Source organism: Gymnogyps californianus, chromosome 7 (assembly GCF_018139145.2).
Source record: "Gymnogyps californianus isolate 813 chromosome 7, ASM1813914v2, whole genome shotgun sequence".
Classification (NCBI taxonomy): Eukaryota; Metazoa; Chordata; class Aves; order Accipitriformes; family Cathartidae; genus Gymnogyps; species Gymnogyps californianus.
Genome location: NC_059477.1, coordinates 38,558,441 through 38,584,283, shown reverse-complemented (window position 1 = coordinate 38,584,283; position 25,843 = coordinate 38,558,441). Strand labels below are relative to the sequence as shown.

The 25,843-nt window shown below is 36.5% G+C and overlaps 1 protein-coding gene across 1 annotated transcript in view; it reads left to right on the top strand.

Moving 5' to 3' along the window:
- The window catches only part of LRP1B (LDL receptor related protein 1B), a 749,866-nt gene that overhangs the window by 459,169 nt on the left and 264,854 nt on the right, over nucleotides 1–25,843 (top strand). Inside the window, exons 12-18 of the mRNA XM_050899978.1 lie at nucleotides 3,938–4,118; nucleotides 7,035–7,254; nucleotides 9,996–10,185; nucleotides 16,410–16,532; nucleotides 18,159–18,299; nucleotides 22,507–22,632; nucleotides 24,531–24,647. Of these exons, the coding sequence (XP_050755935.1) occupies nucleotides 3,938–4,118; nucleotides 7,035–7,254; nucleotides 9,996–10,185; nucleotides 16,410–16,532; nucleotides 18,159–18,299; nucleotides 22,507–22,632; nucleotides 24,531–24,647 (1,098 nt within the window). The remainder of the gene's footprint in view (nucleotides 1–3,937; nucleotides 4,119–7,034; nucleotides 7,255–9,995; nucleotides 10,186–16,409; nucleotides 16,533–18,158; nucleotides 18,300–22,506; nucleotides 22,633–24,530; nucleotides 24,648–25,843) is intronic.

Below are 25,843 nucleotides of genomic sequence, written 5' to 3'. Positions count from 1 at the left end.
ACCAGCTTCTTTTAATTTTCTATTTTTACACATTGAAAGCATACTGACTGAAGTATCTCTGTTAATAAGGGGATCCTTGTTATTTTTAAGTTTTAGTATAGTGTGAGTTTATATCATAATCTTAATATACTTCAGCATTATATTTAAATGCATTTTGCTTTTTTGGTAAAAGGAAATAGTTATAAACTTAACAAAAATTGAAACACGTTGCAATGACAAGGTATTTGAAAACAGCTCTGCTAACTTGGTAGGGAATATGATGGTATTACAATCACTAAAAAACATTGTTCAACAAAAAGGCTGTGAAGTAATCTATCATGTTCCAATGCTACTGAGATTGTAATGGCACCTTTTATAGATGCTGTTATTGCATCCAAGTGTATAAAAAGCCCAATATTTCATTTATTGGTTAAAACTGTCATATTTTATCTTAGTGTGTTGTTGATGACATACCGTGTTATCTATGGGTTATAGTAAGCAGAAAGTTTTCCGTACTGCACTAAATAAGTTATGTAGAGTGTGACTTGGTAAAAGAGCTTTGCATTCCCGTCCATCATGAAGAATTCTACTGGTTTCTTGTAGGGAATTAGATTATTAGAGTCATAGTCGGTAAAGGTGTTTGGGGTCTAAAAAATATTATACGTGAAGAGTTTGTCCAAAGGAAAACAAATCTAATAGGTTGCAAAAAATTCATAAGTATGTTGAAGTTATGAATGTTAGCAAGTAAGACCTCTCCATTAGTACTTGCTGATTGTATTATGGGGAGGCATCTTGGTGGAGAAATCTGAGGGAAGGCTTAGGCGATGGCAACACAGCGCCACTGCACAATGCTGTTGCAGTAAAAATGACTGATAACAACTTGAAATGTCCCAAACCAGCACTTCAGGAGTTCATGCGAAGTTGTTGTCTGGAAAGCTGACAGTTAAATTACATATGTCTGGCAGCACAGTTCAAATAGTAAATAGTTGTGTGCAGTTTAGCAGATTTTCACGTGCGTATCTGGTGTAAGCGGGATTTAAGTAGGATCAGTGATTTTGTCACATCAGCATTTCTTAAAAAATGGTAATACGTGAATTTTGTATGTACATTACAATAAAAATCTCATTGCATCATGTTTGTTCTGAGGAAATCTTACCAAAAACTCCAGCATTGATCTGAAAGTGATGTCAACACTGGTGAGAAAGAATGAATCTGATGAAAGCTTGCATCTAGATGGCATTACTGGCGTAAATGTGAACAGAAAAAGCAATTTACATTCCTTTTTTCAAGTCTTGATGATTCCTGTCATTGAAATTGTACTGTAGGATTGTATATCCTGGTATGACAAACAAGTGGTACAATCCATATTGTCAAGAAGCATCGTAGTAAGGAGGGGGTTTTTTAGTGTGTTTTGTTGTTTGGTTTTGGGGTTTTTTTTTACCTTTTCAGCCATACCGACCTTCATTTTTGTCACAGCAAAGGGAGGCACCAATTCGGTGCTGTGAACTCTCAGGCTCAGTGGAAACACTGGAGTCACAGCTATTACGCTGTTACCCCATTATCTTTTTTAATCCGGGTGACAAGATACCAAACAAGGTAACAGTAAAACAAGCATTGCCACCCAAAGTTTGACCTCAGAAAGGATACTAAAGCAAGCAAATGTGGCTTCCTCAGCTTTAGGATGGCGCTGGGAGGCAGCAGCCAGTAACCTGCCCCTTAGCCCTCTGTCAGGCAGCACCGCTGGATGCCATGTTCTGGCCCCCAACCGCCCCAGGCCGGTCATGGCCGGTCCCAGCCACCTCTGAGGAAACAGCTAGTCAAAGGGCTGGTGCTTGTGTCAGGGGTCTCTGCAGGCACGGCGCCGTGCTGTGTTGTCCTGGTTTCGGCTGGGACAGAGTTAACTCTCTTCTTAGTAGCTGGTACAGTGCTGTGTTTTGGATTTAGTGTGAGAATGATGTTGATGATAACACGCTGATGGTTTAGTTGTTGCTAAGTAGCGCTTATCCTAAGTTGAGGACTTTTCAGTTTCCCATGCTCTGCCAGCAAGCAGGTGTGCAAGAAGCTGGGAGGGAGCAGAGCCGGGGCAGCTGACCTGAACTAGCCAAAGGGATATTCCATACCATGGAACGTCATGCCCAGTATATAAACAGGGGGAAGCTGGCCAGGCGGCGCGGATCGTGGTTCGGGAACTAACTGGGCATCAGTCAGCGGGTGGTGAGCAATTGCATTGTGCATCACTGTTCCCCCCCCCCCCCCCTTTTTTTTGTTGCATTCCTTTTCATTACTATTATTATTGTGTTTCATTGTTACTATTGTTAGTATTATATTTTACTTTAAACTGTTTTTGTCTCAACCCACGAGTTTTACTTTTTTTTCCTTTGCTTTCCTCCTCCTCACCCCACTGGGAGGGGGAGGGGGAAACGGCTGCGTGGTGCTGAGTTGCTGAGTGGGGTTACACCACATGTGTGCACCGAACCGAGTTCTCCAGGAGGGGCTGGGGCCGCCGAGCTGAGCCAGGGAACCGACCGGGAAGGCTCAGCCACGGTAATGGCCCGCTAACAGGGCTGTTAGTGAGGGCTCAGAGCCGGACACAGGCCCTCGCTTGGAGGTGGGAACCGGCCCTGTTACAGAGTGTGAGCCGAGCTGATGCCGGCGCAGCTCGGGGGAGTTTGGGCCTGTGCCACTTGTGAGCACTGCCCTGTGCTCAGGGGGGCTTTGGTGTCGGCTGGTGGAGGGGTACATGGAGCGGCGGCTCCGTCCTGCCCAGCGAAATATGGAGGGGCTGTGGAAAAGAGGGTAGGGAGTGCCTGGTGCTTGGGCTGCTGGAGCCTGTTTAAAGGTGAGGGAGAGCGACCAGAAAAGGTGGTGGTCACCGATGCTGTAGCTGAAGCTCCGTCACTCCCCTCAGTATTACCGCACCTCTGGTATCACCTGACAAATGGTGGGATCATCCTGTAGATGAGGAGTGACCACGCCGGGAGGAGCATGCCAGAAGCCTGGTGTAAGATCAGCTGCGTGGCAAAGGGTGATGCCTAAAGTCGGGCAGTGCCTCAACCTTCACAACACTACAAAGGCCAAGAGAGAATGACTGGAAATTCTCCATATCTCACCCCACGCACTTGGACTTTGAGATCTTTCTGAAAGAAAAGGGAAAGGGTGTGATGGAAGAGAGATGGAAAACCTTTTAGAGACCTTATGTTGTCGGTTAAGGAACTGGGACCATGTGGGAGAGGTCAGAGCTCAGTTAATGTTACAGCGTGTTGGGTAAGCTTGAGGGAAAACTTGTTGCTTGGGGAATTGTTTTACTGCTTCTCAAATGGGTGAACATTGTCGACTCACTTTAGTTCTGGATGGAGCGCTACCACTGTCAAACTCATGAGCCCATTGGTACATCCAATGGTAGCATTGCTCTTTGCTCGTGTATTGCTTACTGTGTTAATAGACTGCCTATATACTTAGCTGTGGAGAATAACTCAGACTGTAGTGATATTCTTGCTTACATGTATTGCAAGGTCAAGGGTCAATGGAACAAATGTAAATTGAGTGCCCATTTTGCTTTTTTTTTTAATAAGAGTGAAACTTGTGATTTGGGTAAAAGCAAGATAATTTAGACGACTAGAGCTGATCCTGGAAGCTGTTCTTGACTTGAGTGATATTGCTATTTAGGGTTAAAATTAAGTAGGGTTTTGTTAAATAGTGGTTTGCCCAGGGCCAGCTATGCCTAACCTATGAAGGCTTATGGTTTAATACACAAGTTTTATGACTAGTGTTTGTCTTTTGTAGGGTTTTTTCGGCAAAGACTAATTCTGACAGACACAGCAAATATAATTCAGATTCAAGGAAATAATCTAATTTAGCTATATGGACCATATATTGTCCATTGTTTATACTAATGGATAATGTTAGAACATAAACATATAATATTAATCTCTTATTACTGTCTTCTCTCTCTCAACAGATCTTGATAATGTAGAAGGCATAGCAGTGGATTGGATTGGAAGTAATCTTTATTGGACAAACGATGGCCACAGGAAAACGATTGCTGTAGCCAGACTGGAAAAAGCTGCTCAGAGTAGAAAAACTTTGTTGGAGGGAGACATGTCCCACCCTAGAGGAATTGTTGTTGATCCTGTCAATGGGTATGAAGTAGACTAATTTATGTTGTTTAATGATTGTCTTTATAGTACAAATACGGGATTGAATTTTGCTTAGGATAGGGTTTGTAGAGTCATGTAGTAGTCTGTAATTCTACAGTAGTCTATAATTTCTGTGATTCCTGTCCAGCATTCTCGCCTGAAGCCTTCAGAAGAATGTGTATGCCCAGACACGGTTGAACCTACGTCCAGTTAATCTGAATGTGATTCACCTTTTTCTCAAACAAATTGAGTGTATCAGACCTGTATATATTTTTAATACTAAGTGAACTTTATAATACTCTCCTTTATTTCTCTCTTTGTAAGTCTCAATTTCTGACGATAATTGTGACCATATCCTTGTACACATTGGTTTACAAAACTAGATGAGACAGGTACTTTTCATGACTTACTAGCATAATTAATTGTGATAGGCTGCATAATAAAAAGAACATTATATTAGTGTGGTATAGTTGTGGTTTACCTAAAAATTCACTGTTACATTTATTCAGGGAATTGTCACTGGAGAATGATGTAGGCAGGTAATTCTAGTGTGGCTGGACTGGTTGCTCTTTTCCTAGTACTAGAATGTATTTACACTATCAGGTTTTCACTTTTGAGCTTGTCCTTTGAGGAATGGAAGTCATTGTGGAAAGGCTACAATTAATTAAGGTCAGATAGTAAGGATGTAAAATCAGACCTCAAACCATGACCATACCTACAATTACTTTGTTAAATTTTCCAGCTCAGTAAAAGCATGGCACAGGAAATAGTGTATGAAGATGTATTGTCTGAAAAGGGCTATTATATAAAACACTTTTCTATTAAAATAGTGTGCCCTTCATGATTATACTTCTCATGGAAGCTTTTCCTGAGGGATAGCATTTATTACGGCATTTTAATTATGTTAAGAAAATATTAATCTTGATTTAACCAATGTAGAAGCATTACCTGCATTTTGAGATACAATTAAAGCACATTAATGTAAATGTCTGTTACTGTAAGCATGTTTTAGTTTATGACATGAAAACTAGAATAAGTACAGACGAAAAGTTAATGGAGAAAAGCTCAGTAATTGCTGCTGAACAGTCATGTAAATATTTCTAAAACATATTTTGTCTTCCAATAAAATAAATACCATACTGACCTGCATCTCTGCTTGAGCTTTAGGGCGTATGCAGATTTTATAATTCTGTAATTAAACCTAGTGTTCTTTGAGTCAAACATGCAGTGAAGTTTATAAGCCTCATGGATCAAAAACTGGTTGATGTTCTTAGCATATAGTTACAAAAATATTAAAAGAACCCAAAACAACCTTCTGATGGGTGACTTGGGAGAGACAGAAAAGAAACAAAAAAGGTACATTTGCATATCTGTAAACCTGTGTAATGATGGTGCAATTTTTTCTTTATCTTTTCCAATTTCCTATATAAAAAACCAAATTGATCAAATTATGCTTATACATAAAAGTGTATTTGCATAAAATTTTTGACCAGTAGATTTGGCATCATTTACACAGATTTGATAACAAAACTGTTTTTCACTTCAGAGTTTCATTCCTTTGTAAATTCAGAATTTAAATTCCAGGACTTTATTCTTCAAAGTACAGACAGGTTAAGTGGGTTAGGATCACACAAGTTATTTCAGAAACATAAATCTGGTGAAATCAAAGGTGAGGCACATAAATACCAATTAAATCATGACAACTTTAACAAGTAGGATCCATTTCAGATCAGTATGATGTTTTTCCTCTATTTAATGCTTAATAATTGAAATCCTAGATTTGACTTTAAAAGTAAATGTCTACTATCTGGTAAATGTTTTCAGCATATTGATGTTACTGTGCATCGTATGATCTGAAATGCTGTTTAGATGCTTCATAGATTACAGACAGGCTTCTATGTATTTCTTACCATGAACCTGTTTTTCCTTTGGGGAAAAAAAAAAAAAGAAAGAAAAAAGAGAAAAGTGGTGTTTCTTAGCATATTTGGTACGCTCTGCTTTTGTATAAGTTCAAGTTGTGTATTTTAAATTGTTGAAATCAGAGTTGTCACCAGCCAATTCTGAAATAAAATATGATAATCAGATTAATTCAATAAGGAAAAAAAAAAAGAAACATAGGGTGTGTTCTGTAGTATCCAGTAGAGAATGCCTTGGAGAACTCATCTGAGCTAATACTTTTAGACGACTTACTACAATGCTTGCTTAGTTTTTCCAAAGTAGCGTAGGTACTTATTTTTCAGAGTTGTTTTGGCTATCTACATTGCTGCACTATAAACCATAAAACTATGCTAAAATTGCCTAGCAGCTATTTTTCAAACAATTTTTATAGCCATCTATCTTTCTAAACATCTTTGTGAGGGACAGAGTGCTCATAATAATTTTTTGAGTAATTTAGCTGCTTTCATGTGGGATGTGAAGTTCACAGAATGTCAAGGTTATCCTGTAGCTATTAAACTAGAGTGCAATTAATTCATGTATTGCAGCTTTTTTGATAGTATTAAGCATAATAAAAATCAGATTTGCATCATAAAGGCAAATTAGACTTGGCCAAAAAAAAAACCAGTAAAAGTTTGAACTTTGTGACAAAGTCAATAAAATTGCTGGTTTAAAAAAAAAAATCATAATTCTGGTGTGATTAAATAAGGTTTTAAACAATTCTTTCACTTTTCATGTCAGTTAGCCCATTTGGTATTCATGTAATTCATTACAACATGAGCAAAACACCATAAGTATCATTTCAGCAGCATCCAGTACACAGGGAAAGTAAATATAGTTGTAGAAATAGCAGTGGAAAGAAACATGCAAAAGCCAAAATCGCTCTGGCTTGTGGATATACCGTTGCGAACTTCTGCTAAAAGTCTACAGTATAATTCACATGATTAAAATGGTATCTGAATGTTCATTTTTATAATTTCATAGCTGGATGTATTGGACAGACTGGGAAGAAGATGAAATAGATGACAGTGTGGGAAGAATTGAGAAGGCATGGATGGATGGCTACAGTCGGCAGATTTTTGTAACTTCAAAGATGCTATGGCCAAATGGTTTAACTCTGGACTATCATGCCAATGTATTATACTGGTGTGACGCCTATTATGATCACATTGAAAGGATATTTCTGAATGGAACTGACAGAAAGGTAAAAGAAACATACTGCTGTTTTGCCACGGGCATGCTCTTTCTCTGGATTTTATTGTGTTATGTTAAAAATACTTTTCAAGCTTTTTAAAGTCCGCATAACCCTGCGGCACGTCCAGTGTCATCTCTGTTGAAACAAGCAACATTGTCAGTCTCCTGTAGGAGACTATAATACAGCTTAAAATTTTCATCTTTAGAAAGTTACACAAAAGTTGATTTTTTTTTAATTTTTTTTTAATCTATTTTTCTCATGTGACAATGAGTTACATTTTTGATTGAGCCATGAAGCTACAAAGAGCTTTTCAATAGGACAAAAACTTCTTTTGGCTCGGCCAGAGAGAGGCTTTTATTTAACTTCACTAGATAAGCTGCTTTCGATGAAGCTCAGTGCCCCATTTGAGCATTTGTGGTAATATGCAGAGGGGAAGCACTCAACAAGTGCAGTCAAAGACGGAGAGAGGTTTAGTTGTTGCTAATGCTATACTAGCTAGATACAAGTCTGTACAGAAGTTCTGTGTTGTTTTGTAGAAGTAACAAGCACAGGACAGACATCTGGAAAACGGTTAAAGCTTCGACCGGAGTCTGATAATTTGGGGAACGTTTACCATCTGCTTCATAAAATTAGTACCCTGACAACTGAAACTTTACCGTTAATTGAGAATGGCGGGCATTAAGGCCTTCTGTGGGAGGATTTTGTCACAAAATGTACATGTCTTGTGACTTCTCGTTTATCCTTCACTCATGATTCCCTCTGTATGATGGCCTTGATAGGGCCAATACGCAGATCTCTAGTACTGAAAGTAGTAACTGTAGACACAGTCCCCCCTGGAATTCATCCCTGTACAAGCTCGTATTGCTTTAATATTGCTTTTAAAATCCTTTATTTTGAGTGATCTGTTGTTTAGCCTGTACTAATGCTGTAGTGTTGCAGTTTGTCATAATGGCTAGATTAGGATTTACATTTGGCGCTTCTACTTTTGCTCCAAATCCATTATGGTCCTGTAAAGGAGTGGGGAGGAGGCTAAGCGCATTGGCAGAAAGACATTTTTTAATTAGAGATCCTTGTCGACTAGCAATGCTAGACTTCCTGAAAAGTCCTGGACAGAACAGGTCTGGGAAGGTTAAACGCAGCTGCCGTGGATTACACATGGATTACTAGTGAGAACTGCTGGTTTTGGTGGTTTTGCCCCCCGCTAGAACTGGTGAATAATAAGAGAAGCACCTGTCTTTACAGATTATATTTTGAAGTGTGTCACAGAATGGTTCTGGTTTTTTGAAAAGTGTTTTTCTATAATCCTGTAATTTAAATAAAATGCATAACTATTTGAATAAAATTTATGTAGCCAAAAATAACTAGAAGATACTTGCTTTTGATGCTGAATCTTTTGTTGTTAATTATAGGATATTTTGGTCAAAATATAACTGGGTCAATAGCATCTTTAATTCTGTGTCAGTACAGTGAAGATTTTGGGGGGGTGGGGAAGTCCTACAAGAATTCCATCAGTAGGTGGTGGATAATAGACTGATGGATTAGTCTTGATCAAAAGCAGTTAACTGAGATGAGGAGTTTCGACCAAAAGAATTCCAAGCCCAACGAGAAAATTTGAAGGGCAAAAGGGAATGATGTTTGTCACCTCAAAGTAGTTGTATTTTAGTTGGCTTTATCTACTTGTTCTCTTGGGTTTGTGTCTCTAAATAGAGACAAGGTAGGGCATCTGATGAACTGCTTCCTTCTTTCTAGAGGCAAGATAGAAATACACTGTTGGGCATTAGTTCAAGCAAGGACCCCAGCCAGCAGAAGAAGACTGGAACTTAGTCATTCCAAACTGCAGCTGCTATGATGAAGTATAAAGACAGGGCTCCCCAAAGTAGATGATTTACAGTTCTGCAGTTTTCTATGTCTTTTTAAAGTAAATCATTCTAATTACTGTAATTTACTTGATGGTAAGTTTAGATTCTTTTTAAAGTTTTGTTTTCGTTCTGTAGGGATTGAAAATATTTTTAAACTGTTCCTCTTTATCAGACAGCTCTTGTGTAGTGTAGTGGTAGTTGCAGTTCTTGTGAAGGAGTCCTGAGACTGGAGCTATAGCAAATGACACAGTTTTAGAACATTTCTGCGACCAATAAAATAGACAAGATTTGGGGTGTAATTTGTAGTTTTATGTATGATTTAATAAACCAGAAGTAGAAGGTGCATGAAAGAAATTTTGTCTTATTTTAGGAACAAACTGTGGCTTTTGTTTGTTTGTTTGTTTTTTTAAGTTATCACAACCCAAACGAGAGAGAACGTTCACAGAAATAAATAAGCAATCTCTGCACTTACTTCACACTTTAACAAAAATAAGCAACTCTTACACACTGTTCTTTGCTTTAAAAGAAGCAGGTATTTGATATACTTGACAGATACTCAAAGTTATGTGAAGAACCATGCTTCCTCGCAAGGGAGGGAGGTAGATATTTACTGAACATAATGATTGCATGGTTACCTACATTCCTCTGCGTTATCTGACAGAGGACACATAAAATGAACTTATACAAAGTTTTGAAGTTAGATATTGATGCTGGTGCATAGAACGGCTTTACAGTCTTTATTTGATTTTATTGCATTAAGTCATTATGTTTGGGCACAGGACTTATCTCAGTTTTCCTATTTCCCATTTTATGTTCTCTGCACTGTATGCTAAGAAAAATTAATAATTATTTTAACCTTGCTAATGCTCACCTACCACTAATTAATTGCAGGTAGTCTACAACGGAAAAGATTTGAATCATCCTTTTGGACTATCACATCACGGAAATTATATTTACTGGACAGATTATATGAATGGGTCAATTTTCCAGTTGGATCTTGTTACAAGGAATGTGACACTGTTAAGAAGTGAGAGACCACCTTTGTTTGGGCTCCAGATTTATGATCCACGTAAACAGCAAGGTATTTATAACATATGATTTCTCCAAAGGTCTGTTATAAAAGGATATTTTCCCTTACAGTCACCTAGTATTTTGAGGTGACTAGATGAACAACAATAGAAAAAAGAATATGACTTGTGGCATGAGAAAGATACTTTCCAATGTTTCAATCAATTGATGTTGAAATGGATCATCTCGTACTTACTAAAAAGTGAATCATAGTATTATACCTGTCTGAATTTCTTCTGTGTATTTACGCTACCTTTATTGCCATTTTTCTTGTGTGTCAAAGAGATACTGTGAAAGTGTAAAATAGAGTAGATAACATATACACATTGGCTCACAGACATAAAATATATAATTGCATTTACCTTTTCTTAAATAAGATCATAGATCCTGTCTGTCTTTTCTTTTTTGTAATTTCCTCCCCCATCTTGGTCTACACCAGCACCGTATGACTAATCTCCTGAAAGTATGTGGTGCTGTTACATGGAATCAGAGTAAGCAGCCTTTGAGAGTAGTGGAAAAATCCATAGTTGTTGCTACTTATATCAGTAGAGAAATGAGATAAAGGCCATAGGTTTGCATGGATGGAGTTTAGAAAATGCAATTGCTACTATACAGGTAAATTTACAAATGTATTTTATTGAAGAAAATTTTGAAATCCATTTACTGCGTACAGCGTTCAGATGAGTTGTTGAATATTTGCTTTCTTTAATGAAAACGTATTTCTGGTTAATATCTGATTAATGCCTGCTAGCAAACATAAAACTGAACATCAGGAATTAGTATAAATAAAATACTGTTTAAAAGATGACCATATTAAATATTAATGTCTATAGGTCTCATTAATCTCTATAGATCATCATTTTTGACATGTAGAATGTTTCCAGTTCAACAGTTCCTATAGAAAATCAGAGACACTAAGGTGTTGGCAGTCCTGCTACATTTGATTCTGTACATGAACCAGAAAAGTCACAAAATGTAAATTTCACCATTTATCCAAATGCTTCTTAGTGCAGATACAATGTTAAAATGTGCTCGTTAAAACATATGTCATACTTTTTACAAAAACAAAGTAAAGTTTCATTTCTTGAAGCTAAAGTTTCTCGTGATGATAGGCACATGATTTGTTTTGTTTTGTTTAAAGTTTACAGGACCTATTATGAGCACTTTGTCCCTGTGCATAAAGCCCAATTTTATTTTCACAGTATCATCACCTTCGGATCTGGATGTGGGTACAGTGTCTTGTTCATGTCTGTTCTTAGCGCTTGGAAGATTTGACTGGGTCTCTGTCATTTGTAGTCAAAGAATGGCTTAGAGAGCAACTGATAACACTAGTATAGAGTGGATAGAATCAAAACATTAGAAAAAATATTGAGCACTCACAGATACAGAGAAAATATTTAGCCTTTATATTTGTTACAGGCATATATCTATATGCCAAATGTATATATATACATTTCTCTGTGTGTATACAAAAATGATACACGTATATAAGAAAATAAAGTATAGTGAATATTTTGCCTATATATACTGGCTAAATATTTTGCATCGGTTTATTTCAGAGGTTTTATATACCACACATACTAAATATTCTTTTATTGTTTTTCTTCTGTCTAGTCTTACTGGGTTTTTTCCATCCAGCAAAAAAACAACTGGTGATTTACAAAGGGAAGAAACAGTTTAGTTTTCAAAACGATGCTAAAGTATAAAATGGGAAGTGTGTACGTGTATAGGCAAAATACTTGGCATGTAATATCTGCATGTAGAGCGTTGTTTAATTTTGTTTCATTTTAAAATTTACTATATTTGAAGACTTAGATTTGTAGTTAATATTCTTTGGAGAAGACAAAGGCTTCTTCTCTATCTGAAAGTACATCTTCCAGTTTGTTTTTCCTTGGGAAAACCACTTTTTACAGTGTCTCACTTAACCGTATGAGGCCCTTCTGAAAAGCTTAGTGATTTTCTTTACAACAGGTTAATATGAAGTCTTCCCTTTCATACTGAATAATATTTTTATATGTCCAGCTAGGCTTTCTTAGGGAAAGCCATTGAGATTAATACTTGATTATGGAGTGCTGAGGTCCAGACACCCAACTTATAATTGGTTTTATGAGTATGGAGGCAATGCTCAAAGTTTCTCCTTTCTGATATTGTAACATCTAAATTTTCAATACCTAAACCAAACTGTAGTATGTGTAGTACTGTGCTATGTCACGGTCTTTGTAGCAGTGCATCTCTTACCACAGATGTTTTTCTCTCTTACTTCCAAAGTCATGCAAAAACATGGTGTGTTTGGGGATTTTTGTTGGGTTTGGGGTTTTTTTTAAGGCAAAATCTGCCCCCAAATCTACCGTCAAGTTGACCAAATTTCAGAACACTTTGAACTGTGTCTGCTAAGAAAGGATGTGGTGATTGCTTTAAATACTTAGTACTTCTGCCGCTTTATTCAGTATTCAGAAAGTTCCTTTGTTTTTAGAAAAAAGGTAAATTTAAAAATGAATGCAGTTGCTGTTAGCTTCCAAATAAGCTAATACCAGAGACAGAAGAGTAAAATATTACCTTTTAGACATTTTTAGCTGCATGAGCTTAAATCTTGAGGAGAATTTGGCTCATTAATGCATTCTTTGTGTGAAATTGCAATTGGAATTTTTTAAGCTAACTGCAGCTTTTAGGATCTTCCCTTTTTGTCATGCTCAGTGAGGTTGATCTTGCATTGTTCCCAAAGGAGCATAAGCATTTATGTTAAAGAAAGTGAAGCTAATTTTTTCTTTCTTTCTTTCTTTCTTTTTTTTCTTTTTGCTGATGTGTTTCCTCTAAAAGAGCAAGATCAAGGCTGAATCATGTGGTACAGAGAAAACCATAGTTTTTCATTTTATGGTATTAGTTATAGCTTATGCGCACGTACCTTAGAAACATTTGGCTCTGATATTTTGAGGTTACTGTTTTGATGCTGCAGTTATTGTCACTGTCTACACAAGCAGAAACCATGTCAATTCATTTTGGCATAGTTTAATTGAGACTGGCATTTTTATTAGGAGGTCTTTTACAGGATACTTGACTGTGCCAATCCTGCTTTGCTTAGTACTATGGGTAGCGACATTAAGCTTCTTTTGGTATCTCCTTAAGAAGAGGTGTTTTTCACTGTCTTTGTATCTCATGAGGCATGACCCTCTTGCAGAGGAAGGGTTTTTTCTTACTTTCAGAGATTAGAATTCCTCTTACTTTCTTAGGCTTAGTCTTTGGGTGTCTATGTGTCAGGAATACCTTAAAAAAAAGGGGAGGTGGCAGGAAGCATAGTAATCATAGGAGTTGGATTTACAGTCAGCATATGAACCTGCCAAGGCCTGCGGGTATTTCCAGTGCTATGAAAGGGGAAATTGATGTTCATGTGTAAGTAATTCTTGTGCAAGTCCATTTCCAGCAGTTAAAATGGCCTTTTTTGAAATCAGTTGATATTTTAACTCCTCAGATTGCAAAGAAGAGGCTGCTGCTCTTCATATGTGTAGTATGATCCTAAGAGTAGACTTACACAACTTTAGCGGTACTTCAGGTTAGGTTCATGGGAAGGTACAAACATAAATGAATACTCATGAAAACAGAGAAGTACAATGATTGCTAAGCAGCAATACATACTTCAGTGTATCTTTTAAATGAGAAGATTAAGCAAATGTGTATGGTTGCCATATTTTTTTTTTCTGAGAATGATGACTGAGATGCAAGTACGTTGTTGTTTTAGCTCTGGCCTAATTTTTTAGCAAATTAAAATGGAATCAGCCTAATTTAATCATATGCAAGCAGCAGGGCAGCAGCTGTTTTAAAAGCTGGCAAAATATGAAAAATATGATAATAGCTTTGAAAGTAGTTTTAAAAGTTTGGGAATATTTTAAGAACACCTATATAAAGTAGGTGTCCTGAACAGCAGTCGAGGAAATCTAATTTCATAAATACTTGGTAGCTAAACGAGTTCCACAGCTTACTCAATAAAGAGACTTAACCTGTTTGTTGTACTGCATTTCAGGAGACATTTTAGCCTAGGAGTCTCTTCAGCGAGACTGATGGGACTGAAGGTCTCATTGCACCTTCAGGTTGAAGGTGTCCTTGAAGCTCACTTTATAAACCTTTTTATCTAGGATCTTGTTGCTTTAACTCTTGGTACTTGTATTTTCCTTGTCATCGTCTCTTTTATCGCTCACTTAGCAAGTAACCTACTGTGCTGTAGTTTGTCGTCCCAGTTATGAGGTTAAGTAGGAACTTTTCATCTACAAGATGGACCAGTTGACTTTGATCTAGTGTTTTACTTTTGATTTAATTTATTTTGAGCTTACATTGGGCTTCAGAATCATCGTGGGTTTTTAAAGTGTTTTCTATGTTAGTCTTAAATAGTCTTTTATTCTATAGTCTTATTCTTTTTTAGTGATCTGACACACTCATGTATATTTTTTAATTAAATCACTGCAAATTTCCTTGACTTGTGCTCTATTTTTTTGGATTCACTTTTGAAGATTATTTTTTGGTTTGTTTGGTTTGGCAGCTTCTGACGTCTTCCTAAATCTTTGTGTTACTGACATTCTTTAATTTGTATAATGGGTGGCCCTGTAAAGATGTAGAGAGTTTCAAGGCTATGTTTTCTCAGGTGGTGGTGTACCTTTGGTTTTCCAAGATTTAGATGCAAATACATCTCTTACTCTTTTGATGTTTTGTTCGTATTATTTGGGTTTTGGTGAGCATAGATGTAATAAAGGAGTAGATTTTTGTACAATGTTTTAGGTCATAGTCTAAAACATGAAGTCAAGATCCAATAAAGTATTTTAAGTGCCCAGTCTAAGTTGGAACTGCTCTATCTAAAATTGTGATCCAGCCCTCACACTTCATAGAGACTTCCAGTTTTCCCTGTTTATACAGCTATGGTCTTGCTATCTCCCTCACAACCTGCCCAATGAAAGTACACAAATTTATCTGAAAGTTCAGTGGGGTTTAATGGGCTGTAGACACATTTGCTTCTAAGAAATGATGTATGGTGGGTCAGAAAAAAGTCAATTATGAAATGCTCAAGGTCTGTATTGTAAGACGTATTGAGGTACATCGTAAAATTTGAAAATTTTCAAAATCTTAAATTATTTGCTGGTTATCTGATGTTCATTTGATAATTTGAAAATGTTTCCCTGCACATGCAGGTGTGGCTCTGACAGGACAGTTTAATATGTGTGTTCGCAGCTACCTCTATGAGAACTTAATATTATATTTTCTATGAAAAGAGCAGCGGTAATGCTTTGAGGAGAGGGAATTGTGTGGAGTCTGTTTTAACCCAGGACGTTGATGAATGTTTTGTACACCTAAAAAGGAGGAGCAGAGGAAGGAACACCTGCTTTTTACTAGGACAGGAAGATGAAAAAAAGGTAGTTTTAATTTAAAGTTTCAGCAGACATGAAGTTTTGTAGCTTGCCTGATCATAGTCAGTTATCACCAACACTTGCAATTAACAGAGCTTTGATCATGAGAAGTTGAGTGTCCTCAGTAGTGCATATCTAAGCAATTAGATCATGACCAAAGTGACACAAACAGAAATTGTAACATGTGCTTCAGTGGGCTTCGGTTTTAAGTCTGCTTGCCTGAGGAATGAGGTAGTGAGGATGCAGCAGTCCTTGGTGGATGATTAAAACACCTGACAGCTGTCAGTATCTTGATGTGAGCAGTGTACAGCTTTTGGGAAGAAACAATAACACAGAAAAAGAAGGCAGAGAAATAGCAGCTGTGTTCAGAAAAGAGTAGTGGAGTATCCGCCTTGTATTCTATCTGCCATAGATCTCATTGTACTTTTAATTTCTGTTTCCTTTCTCTTTTTTCTTAGTCTGCATTTGTATTCATATTGTTTTAACGTGTGCAGATGCCAATATACTTCAGAACATTCCTTCATATACCGTTTAATTTCTTAAAACTACTACGTACATGTGGCTGCATCTTATTAAATATTTTGTAGTATTTGTTCCCCTCATAAAAAAGGGAGATAGAATGTTGTGAGCTGATGGTGTAGTTGTTTTTTTTTTTATTCTTACAGGTTATTGCAACCTGTAAATAAAATTGTTTAAATATTATAAACTGTAGTAACCAAACCATGAGAATAATGTGTCCCTAAAATGAGAGGAAAATAATTGTAAAAACTTCTTCATGTGCTTACATTCTAAAAAAAAATCTTCTAGTTCTAGCATGCCTGTTAAAGTTGTTTTTTTTTTATTTTCACAGGTGATAATGCATGTCGTGTTAATAACGGAGGCTGCAGCACTCTTTGTTTAGCCATTCCTGGAGGCAGAGTTTGTGCCTGTGCTGATAATCAGCTTTTGGAGGAAAACAATACAACCTGCATGAGTAAGATTTTTAAAGAATATCTGAGTTGATACTATTGTTAAGGGATCAGGTGAAATCTGAAAATAAAACAAGAAAGTGTGGTCTCCTAGAGGCTTTTTGCAGTTCTATAAGACAAAGAAATATTCCTTGAATAAAGATTCTAATTGAAAACAGTTTATTAAATATAATAAAGATTTTTCAAAAAAGACAAAATATTTAGTACACATTATTTGAGGATAAAATGCATTGAAAAATATTTCAGAATGTCTGATATGATAAAGCACTTAAATATGTCACTGACCTCTTTTAAAGAATATCAGAAATACCAGAAATTAATCTATATAATTATTATATTATATTAAACCTGTATAAACTGGTTTCAGATTATTATATGGACTAAGTGTCTTAAACTGAAATCTGGCATAGAAAATGTTCATGCTGAAACTGTTCCTAGAACATGTCAAGCAGATATATGTATATATAATAGGTCCTGACACAGACTATGCAAATTTTGCTGTCTTTTTTTTGCATCTCTTCCTTGGATATCATCATTGAAATGCCAATTAAAAAAATTGTGCTAATAATAAAATGTAGGATTTTCAATTAAAAATAATAACTCATCAGATAATACAGGTATTTTTTTAAATGTTTAGACCTGATATTTGTAACTTACTCAAAATTCTCTTTTTTTTTTTTTTCTAATCTCATTGATCTGTTTCTTGAAGTTCAGTGTGTAAAACTTTACACAGGTCTCCAGCAATAAGCCTAGTAGAGATCAGTAAAGCATAAGGATTATTTCATTACATGGTGAACATTATTGAGCTTGCAATTACCTTGAATTTGACCCAAATGCATGGCTGACAGAGCCATCACTGTTGCTAAAGAAAACTATTTTTCTTTTTAGCAGAAAATACTGGAAGGTGGACTTCTCACTGGTAAGATGGAATGTAAGCATTAGGAAGAGAGGTTAGACACTTTCAGATCTGAATGAAGCAGGTTTCCTGCTTTTTCCCCAACACACTTCATTGCCCAGCTCTTTGCAAGGACTTTGGTGTTCCTCATAGGGTCATAGAGTGATGTGTGGTATTTACACATTAAGCATTCTGAACCTTATGTTGAGAAATATATCTGTCTGGATTTATCAATAAGCTTGTAGATTGCTACTTAATTCTACCTCAGCAGAATTTTATCCTTTCTTCTTTGCCGAGTCTGTACCAGTGCATAATGCAGGTGTTTGAGTTGTTGCTTGGATACAGGAATCAGCTTTTCAGTAATCATTTTCTAGCCCTTTAACGTGCACCAGAATTTGGTTTGTGTCTGTAAGAATATTTTCTTTTCACTGTTGATGAGGCATTGCAATATTTTAAACTGATGTATTTACACTATCATTTACACTGTTAAAAAACAGTTTGAGTGCCATTCTGTTCTGAGTTCTTCCATTGATTAAAAATATATTACCTCAACCGTACACTCAGATATGCATGCTGCTACAGGCTTCGGGTGGAATTACCTCAAACATGCAAAGTTTACTAAAAAAGGTCCTGAAGAGTGATAACAAGAATTTATATCTATTTATGTAGAGGTAGTATTGCATTCTGTATGCATCAAGCTGATAAAATAGATGTGCTTCTTGGATATTTTTCCTAGTTAAACACGGAGAAGTGCTACCACAGTTGTGCAAAGCTGAACAGTTTCAGTGTAACAATAAGCGCTGTATCCAGGATCGCTGGCGCTGTGATGGGGATGATGACTGTCTGGATGGCAGTGATGAGCATTCTGAAATTTGCTGTATGTATGCTTTTACATTTTAACCCACAATTCATACTTTATTTTAAGAATTGGAAACAAAATAATGTAAGTCTGAGGGGAGTCAAACAAAAGTGATAATCCTTAAGTCATTCATGTAAATCTTTCATTTTCGTCTTTTCCTGCATATAGAATAATAATCCTTTCAAATGACACTTGTATATTCATTTCACAGCATAGTACAAGAGCAATCGTCTTTTGTTTTTGACATCGTCATTTCTGATTCTTTAAATGTTTTAAATTTTTTGCTTTGTTTCCCACTGTTACACTTTTTTATATGGGTCACAGGATAATTCAGGTTGGAAGGGTCAGATATTCAGAATATCTCTAGTCCAACCTTCACAAAGCAGGACCAGCCTCACCTCAACCTCTAGGAAAGTGATGGAGCAATTAGTCCTGGAAACCATTTCCAAAGGCATGAAAGACAAGAAAGTGATTGGGAGTAGTCAGCATGGGTTTATGAAGGGGAAGTCGTGCTCGGCCAACCTCATAGCCTTCTACAGTGATGGGACTAGCTTGGTGGATGAGGGAAAAGCAGTGGATAGTGTTTGCCTCAACTTTAGTAAGGCTTTTGACACTGCCATAACATCCTCATAAACAAGCTGACAAAGGATGGGTTAGGTATGTGGACAATGAGGTGGATTGGAAATTGTCTGAATGGCCAGGCCTTGGGGCTTGCGATCAGTGGCACAGTGTCCAGTTGGAGCTAAATCACTAGTGGGTTAATCCCAGGGGTTAATGCTGGGGCCAGTAACTTCTTCATTAATGACTTTGGACAGAGAGCACACTCGACAAGTTTGCAGATGATACAAAGCTGGGAAGAGTGGCTCATGCACCAGATGAGTGTACTGCCATTCATAGGAACCTTGATAGGCTGGAGAATTGGACAGAGAGGAATATGGTGAAACTCACCAAAGAGAAATGCATCTGGGGAGGAATAACTCCAGACATAAGTATATGCTGGGGGCCATCCAGCTAGAAAGCAGCTTTGCAGACAAGGACCTTGGGGTCCTGGTGGGCAACAAGCTGACCATTAGCCAGCAATACACCTCATGGCAAAGAAAGCCAGGAGCATCCTGGGCTGCTTTAGGAAGAGCATCACCACCAGGTTGAGGGAGGTGATCCTTCCTCTCTACTCAGCCCTGATGAGGTCATATCTGGAGGACTGTGTCTAATTCTGAGCTCCCCAGTACAGGAAAGATAGGGACTTACTGGAGCAAGTCCAGGAAAGGACCACTAAGATGATTAAGGGACTGGCGCATTTGTCCCAGAAGTTGGGAGAGCTGGGATTGTTCAGTCTGGGGGGAAGGGAAGGCTCAGGAGGGACCTTACCAATGTGTATAAATACCTGATGGGAGGGAATGAAGAACAGGGAGCCAGGCTTTTCTTAGTAGTGCCCACTAGCAGGACAAGAGGTAATGGACACAAACTGAAAAGCATGAAATTTTATCTGAACACAAGAAAACACTTTTTTACTGTGAGCATAGTCAAACACTGGAATAGATTGCGCAGAGAGGTTGTGGAGTTTCTATCTATGGAGATACTCGAAATTTATATGGACAAGGTCCTGGGAAACGTGCTCTACTTGGCCCTGCTTGAGCAGGGAATTAGGCTAGGTGATCTCAACAAGTCCCTTCCAACCATGAACATTTCTGTGATTCTGTAATGTCTCTCTTAAAAAAAAAAAACAAATCACAAAAAAACCCACCAAAAAACCCAAACCAAAACAAAACAAAACCAACAAAAACCACCCCCCTCCCAGTTTTAAATTATATGTACTTTGTCTTTAAAAATACAGTTTTACTAGAGCTGTATTTTTGTGCTGTAGGGGAGTCCCACTGTTGAAATGAAAAATAATATAAAACATACCAATTATGTATCTGTGTCATTCCTGGAAGACACTTAGACAGCCTGCTATAAAATTAGAGTTGCAGCAGTGAAAAGTCCTTTCCGTACTCAGTTTGTCGCAATGCTTCCCATTTCTATCATTAGATCACTTCTCTAAACCAAATCTCCTTTACTGAAATGAAAATACATTATTTTTTTCCTTATCAATCATAGACATGAAGAACTGATACACTCCTCTACTGTTCAGCACTGTTCTATGTGTCTGACAACTCTTATCGTAGTATTTCATATCTTTGAGACAATGCAACTCTAATCTGTCCTTTTTTTCCCAGCAGATTAAGGATTTCCTAGATTTCATTGTTCTTTTCTGAACTTCGCCAAGTGATCCTATGTCCAAAACTGGATGTATGTACTTCTGCTGAGGCCTTTGTGAAGCTGGTTAGGCTGAGGGAATGTGTTTGTGAGGGTTGATAGTCCTTTTTATACATCCTTGGGTAAATCTTGCCTGCTTCACACTGGCCTGATGTTGCTGATACATACTGAGCTTGTGATCCTCTGTAATGCCTAGGTCTTTTTCTGCATGGCTGTTACATAGCCAGTTTGTTTTTTTCCCTGCATTTATGTATTTTGATAGTTCCATGTAGTAGTCATTACTGATTTCAGTCCTAATTCTATTCAAAACATTTGTCCAGTTCTGAATGGTAGTGCTTACTAACATTTTATTTTAATATGAGGGATTCTTACACTTAAATAAGGAGATCAACAAAGACAGTGAGAAGGAAAATCTTTTGGCAGAGTTGACTTGCTTCTCATTTAAATTAGTGTAACATAGACCAATTCATTGATCAAAGCTTGTAATTCTCAGAGGATTTATACAGATATAAATGAAATCATAATCTGGCCCCAAATCTGTATGTGATACATAGTTTAGGTGGCCAGTATGATACCATTAATCTCTTTTCAGCAGTTGCTATAGTAACTTCAATAGTTCTTTTTTAGTTAGTCTGAAATATTTGCAATTATGAATAGAATACACTCACATGTTAGTAAATATGTATGAGCAAAAGCTTAACTACCATTTAAAAAAAATCTATGTCTAGTATTAAAGTCAGATTTAAAAAAGAAGTCTTCAATTTTTAATTTTATTACGTGGATGATAACAGTTTTGTTCTCCAGTCACATTGCAAACTAGGTTGCTTCTTAAGTATTATGAGACTTGGAATACCTTTCTGCTCAGATTATTAATTAATCTTTACTTTCAGTGTTCTTGCACCCTCCACACCAAACACTCATGAAGACTTCACGTGCTGTTGATATCACACTTGCTCTGTGTTGTTTTCAATAGGAAGAATAGGTAGAAAGGTCAAAGATAAAAGCTACTGAAATGTCAAGGATAAGCCTGCAAGACATCCTTTCATTTTAAATATCATTTGTTTTCAGGTATATGTTAAACTTTAAAAAAGAGACTGTGGATGGCTGAGTGGGTAGAAAACAGCTTGAGATTATTTTTAACCCAGCATTTGAAACTGTGTATAGTTTACTGCTCTCATATATATCAAGATTAGCAAGATCTGCTAATAATAGATCTTCTTATTAGCATAAAAGAAGCAGAACATATATACTTACTACAGCTGCAAAAGCAGGCCAATAGTATTTACATAATTTCTGTGCATTCAGTCTTCATCCTTTCCATGATACTTGGTAGCTGGCAAAAACATGTTTGTGAGATACCTTGTTCACTCTTGAATACCAGATTTTTTTTGTCAGTTTTACACTGTGTTGCATATTTCGCTTTATGACACCTACAATTTCATGGTAAGTAAACAGCAGATCTATATGTGGACATAATAGACAGTAATGTGCATCATTTTAGAAGCATTTTATAACCTGCCCAAATCCCTGCTCACTGTGGTATAATATTTTGGATATGTACTTAGCAACTTGCATCTGTTCCCTTTGGTATTTTTCTTTGTTTATATGCACTTCAGTTTGCAAACCTCATCACATTGATAAAATGTGATTGAGGACATTTTTTTTAAGGAAATAGCAACATAGTAAAATGCTGCTACGTTTTATCACTTAGTAGTTAATAGAAGAGGATCTCCGTATTGACACTAGTATGATAGGAGAATCTTTACTATGTATTGTTTAATTTATGATTGGAAGTACTGCAATATTTTTTAATTGACTGGTTTGCTGAACAATTTTTATATCGTGGTGATTATGTATACAGGATAACCATTCTAACTGCATCACCAGGGAATACTGTTTAATGTATTGTTTTCAGCTGTTTTTCTCTGATTATTTTCTTAGGAAAAAACCTCTCTTTTTTTCTCCCCAGTCAATCATAGTTGTCCTGATGATCAGTTTAAGTGCCAAAATAATCGCTGCATTCCCAAGAGGTGGCTTTGTGACGGAGCTAATGATTGTGGTAATAATGAAGATGAATCAAATAAAACCTGTGCAGGTAAAAATTTTACTTGGTTGTGCATACAAGTTCTCTAACTCCAGTTCCATAAACAGTTCAAGACTGCTCTGAACTGAACCAGTCTGCTACTAGTAATCTGATTATTGACATCTTAAATTAATTCAGATTTTGATGCCACTAAGCCTGGAATACAAATTACATTTTACTTAATCCTTATGCTTGACTGTGCTTTCCAAAGTAATTCAGCACTTAATCTATTCATATGGGTTGACTGTCAAAGCACTGCTTAGGTACAAACTTGTCCCTGCTAAATCTTTTTTGGCAGTTAGAATTTTGTTTGTTAACATGCTGTGATGAGTGCCATGTCACTAGTAAATTTTATTTTATGCTGACAAAAGCATAATTGGTTATTCAGTTTCCCCTTGGTACCTTGAAATTGTTTTCATTTGTAAGTTATTAACTGTATAGTGGATTTTTAAGGAAACACCAAGATGAAGATTGTTTACTGATTCTACTGCAGTAAATCATGGAGTTCCAAATCTATCCTTTGCTTGTATGGAAGTGATGTGTAGCGCTTGATGGTAGAGTACACTAAACAATCATTAAATATCTGATATACAAAATATCAGGCATCAATAAGCTGATGACTATTTTAAACTGAAATGCAGTGATAGACAGCATACATTGTGTATTAAAATATTCCCTGAACTCATTTTCCTTGATTTAAATTTTCATATGTATAATAACCGGTTCAGGTTGTTACTTGCGCAATTTGGCTAAAAGCACTCTAGCACAAATGCAGACCTATAGTGTCCATATCACCTCTACCATATTATTGCGGATTGTAATACATCTTGATATCCTTTGATATTCCACTGTTTGCTTGTAGGATAAGAGTCTGATTTGAAGACCATATTTTTTGTCCCTGTGTCAGTTGGCTATGGGTTGAATTTTGTATTCTTGTTTTTCCTTTTGTTCCTGCAGTGGCAAACACTATTCATGTTTTAAAAAATACTTCTTTGAAACATTTTAAACTTATATTCTTCTATTGTATTTTGGGTTATTTCTGTGAAGAAAAAGGAAAATGGTAATTTAGAATACCAAATGAAGAAATTTTCTTTTGATTATTGGGGTTTCTGATGTATCAGTCATTTTTTTAAAGTGTGGAATCACATATAGATGAACTCTAATAGCTTACATTTGGAATCAAAATCTGTGTCACTATCACTGGCATTGTAGTTATGGGTTCACATTTTGAATAAACAAAATTATAAGTAATGTCAGTTTTATATGTTAGATTTTTATTGAAGTTTTACTGTTCATCAGCTTTCAGAGTGATTTACATAGTTACATAGCATGATTTCTTTTAGTGATCTTTGTTTCTTCAGAAGAAAGACATACATCGTTTCCTTTAATGGATCATTACAATTGCAATTTTGGAAAGGCAAAGATTCTAAAAACAGTGAGGCCAGGCACATCACACACATGCAGTATTACCATTTTTCTGTGTAAATATGAATTTCACTAGATCATTGTTTATGTTATGAAATACAATTTGTTAATATTCCAGTTGTAAGTTAGACGTTTTTATGCCCTGATTTTTGTTTACTTCAACTCTAGCACTAATGTTATTTTATCAAACATTAATGCTCTTCTACCACCTAGTTTTGTATAATTACATATAAAACTTCATGTTCTCATATGTTGAAGAAACCACTAAGAATTCTACATAACAGAGGTAGAACACAGTCCTGCAGATGATCTCAATTTTCTCTGAAATCAAAGGAGGTGAATGATGTTTAGTCAGATCAGGTAAAATGTGCAGCAGGCCAGGAGATGCCCTCCAGACTTGCAACGTCTACATACAGACATGCACCAAGAGACCTAACAGATTTAGTCCATTTCCCTTGCATTTTTGGAGTGTTTTGTCTTGACAGCAAGAACGTGTCAGGTTGACCAATTTGCTTGTGGGAATGGACGCTGTATTCCGACATCATGGCTGTGTGACAGGGAGGATGACTGTGGAGATGAAACCGATGAAATGACATCCTGTGGTAAGTAAATTTTCTTTTGGGGAAAAAAGTAAAATTATTCTATAAAAAATTAAACATATAAGGATCTCTCTACACATGAACTGATGGATAGAAAAACTATGAGGGGCCTTTTTGGTTTTATATGAAGTGATAATATTCTTTCTGAAATGGCAAATACAATTTATTTGATTAAGAAATAAACCCAAAGCAAAGGCTGCATTTTCTATTAATGAGCTTTTAACTACAATACCGAATATGCAGATCAATCAACTTCACACTTTTCTAATTTACAGCCCATTATCAAATACAGTCACCCTCAAAAATTGATCTTTATCTCGGCCGCATACCTCTTCACATGGGCCCCCTCAGCATATTGTAGATGGCAATAAAATCAGACTGTTTCAAGTCTGAACAGAAGGTTATTTTGATGTTGTATTTTGCAGAAAAAATTAGTCTTTCTTGGGTATGTCATGAGAGAGTATCAGCAGCTCTGCTGATTGCTGCTTTACTGAGATACTGCAAAGAGAGGTGCACTCTCTCTAATCAGCTGCTTCCAAACAATTAAGGCTTTTATAAGTCAGCATGGCTGCCTTCATCTGTTTGGCAGGTCACAGGTAACTGCTGTGAGTCTGAGAGCAAAAGGGTCAATGAGCTGTCTGCAAAGTATTGTATCAGGGTGTTCCCTGTTTACAAGGTAATATTTGTGATATCAGTTGGCTTACTAATATGAATTAGTAAGTGTGTCGCAATATAATACGATATGCTTCTGAAATGACTTTTCAAGAATTTTCAAGGGAGAATGCTGATTGATTATTTTAGTAGCATCAACCATGTAAACATGATGTGAAAGGTTGTGCACAAAAGAATTAAAATCTAAAGTATATTTCTTAGGATACTTAGTAGTTAGACCTGTATGTTTCTCAGATACAGCTGATATTCTAACTTGATTCACTGTTATAAAAATATACTGTTTCTTAATCAAAATCAAACTATGAAAGCAATGTAGTTGATAAAACATTACCTTTTTTTTGCTTTTTTGAAACTTCTTACGGCTGTAAACCTTTTCAGTAGAGTTATTAGAGTTCTATTACTGATAACAGGTTTTCTGCAAAAATCTCAGTACCTACAAAGCACTTGCAGTGGAGATCAAGGAAAAAAATAGAAAGTAAATGAATAAATGAAAGTCATACGCTGATGCCATGATGCCCTGTGTTCCA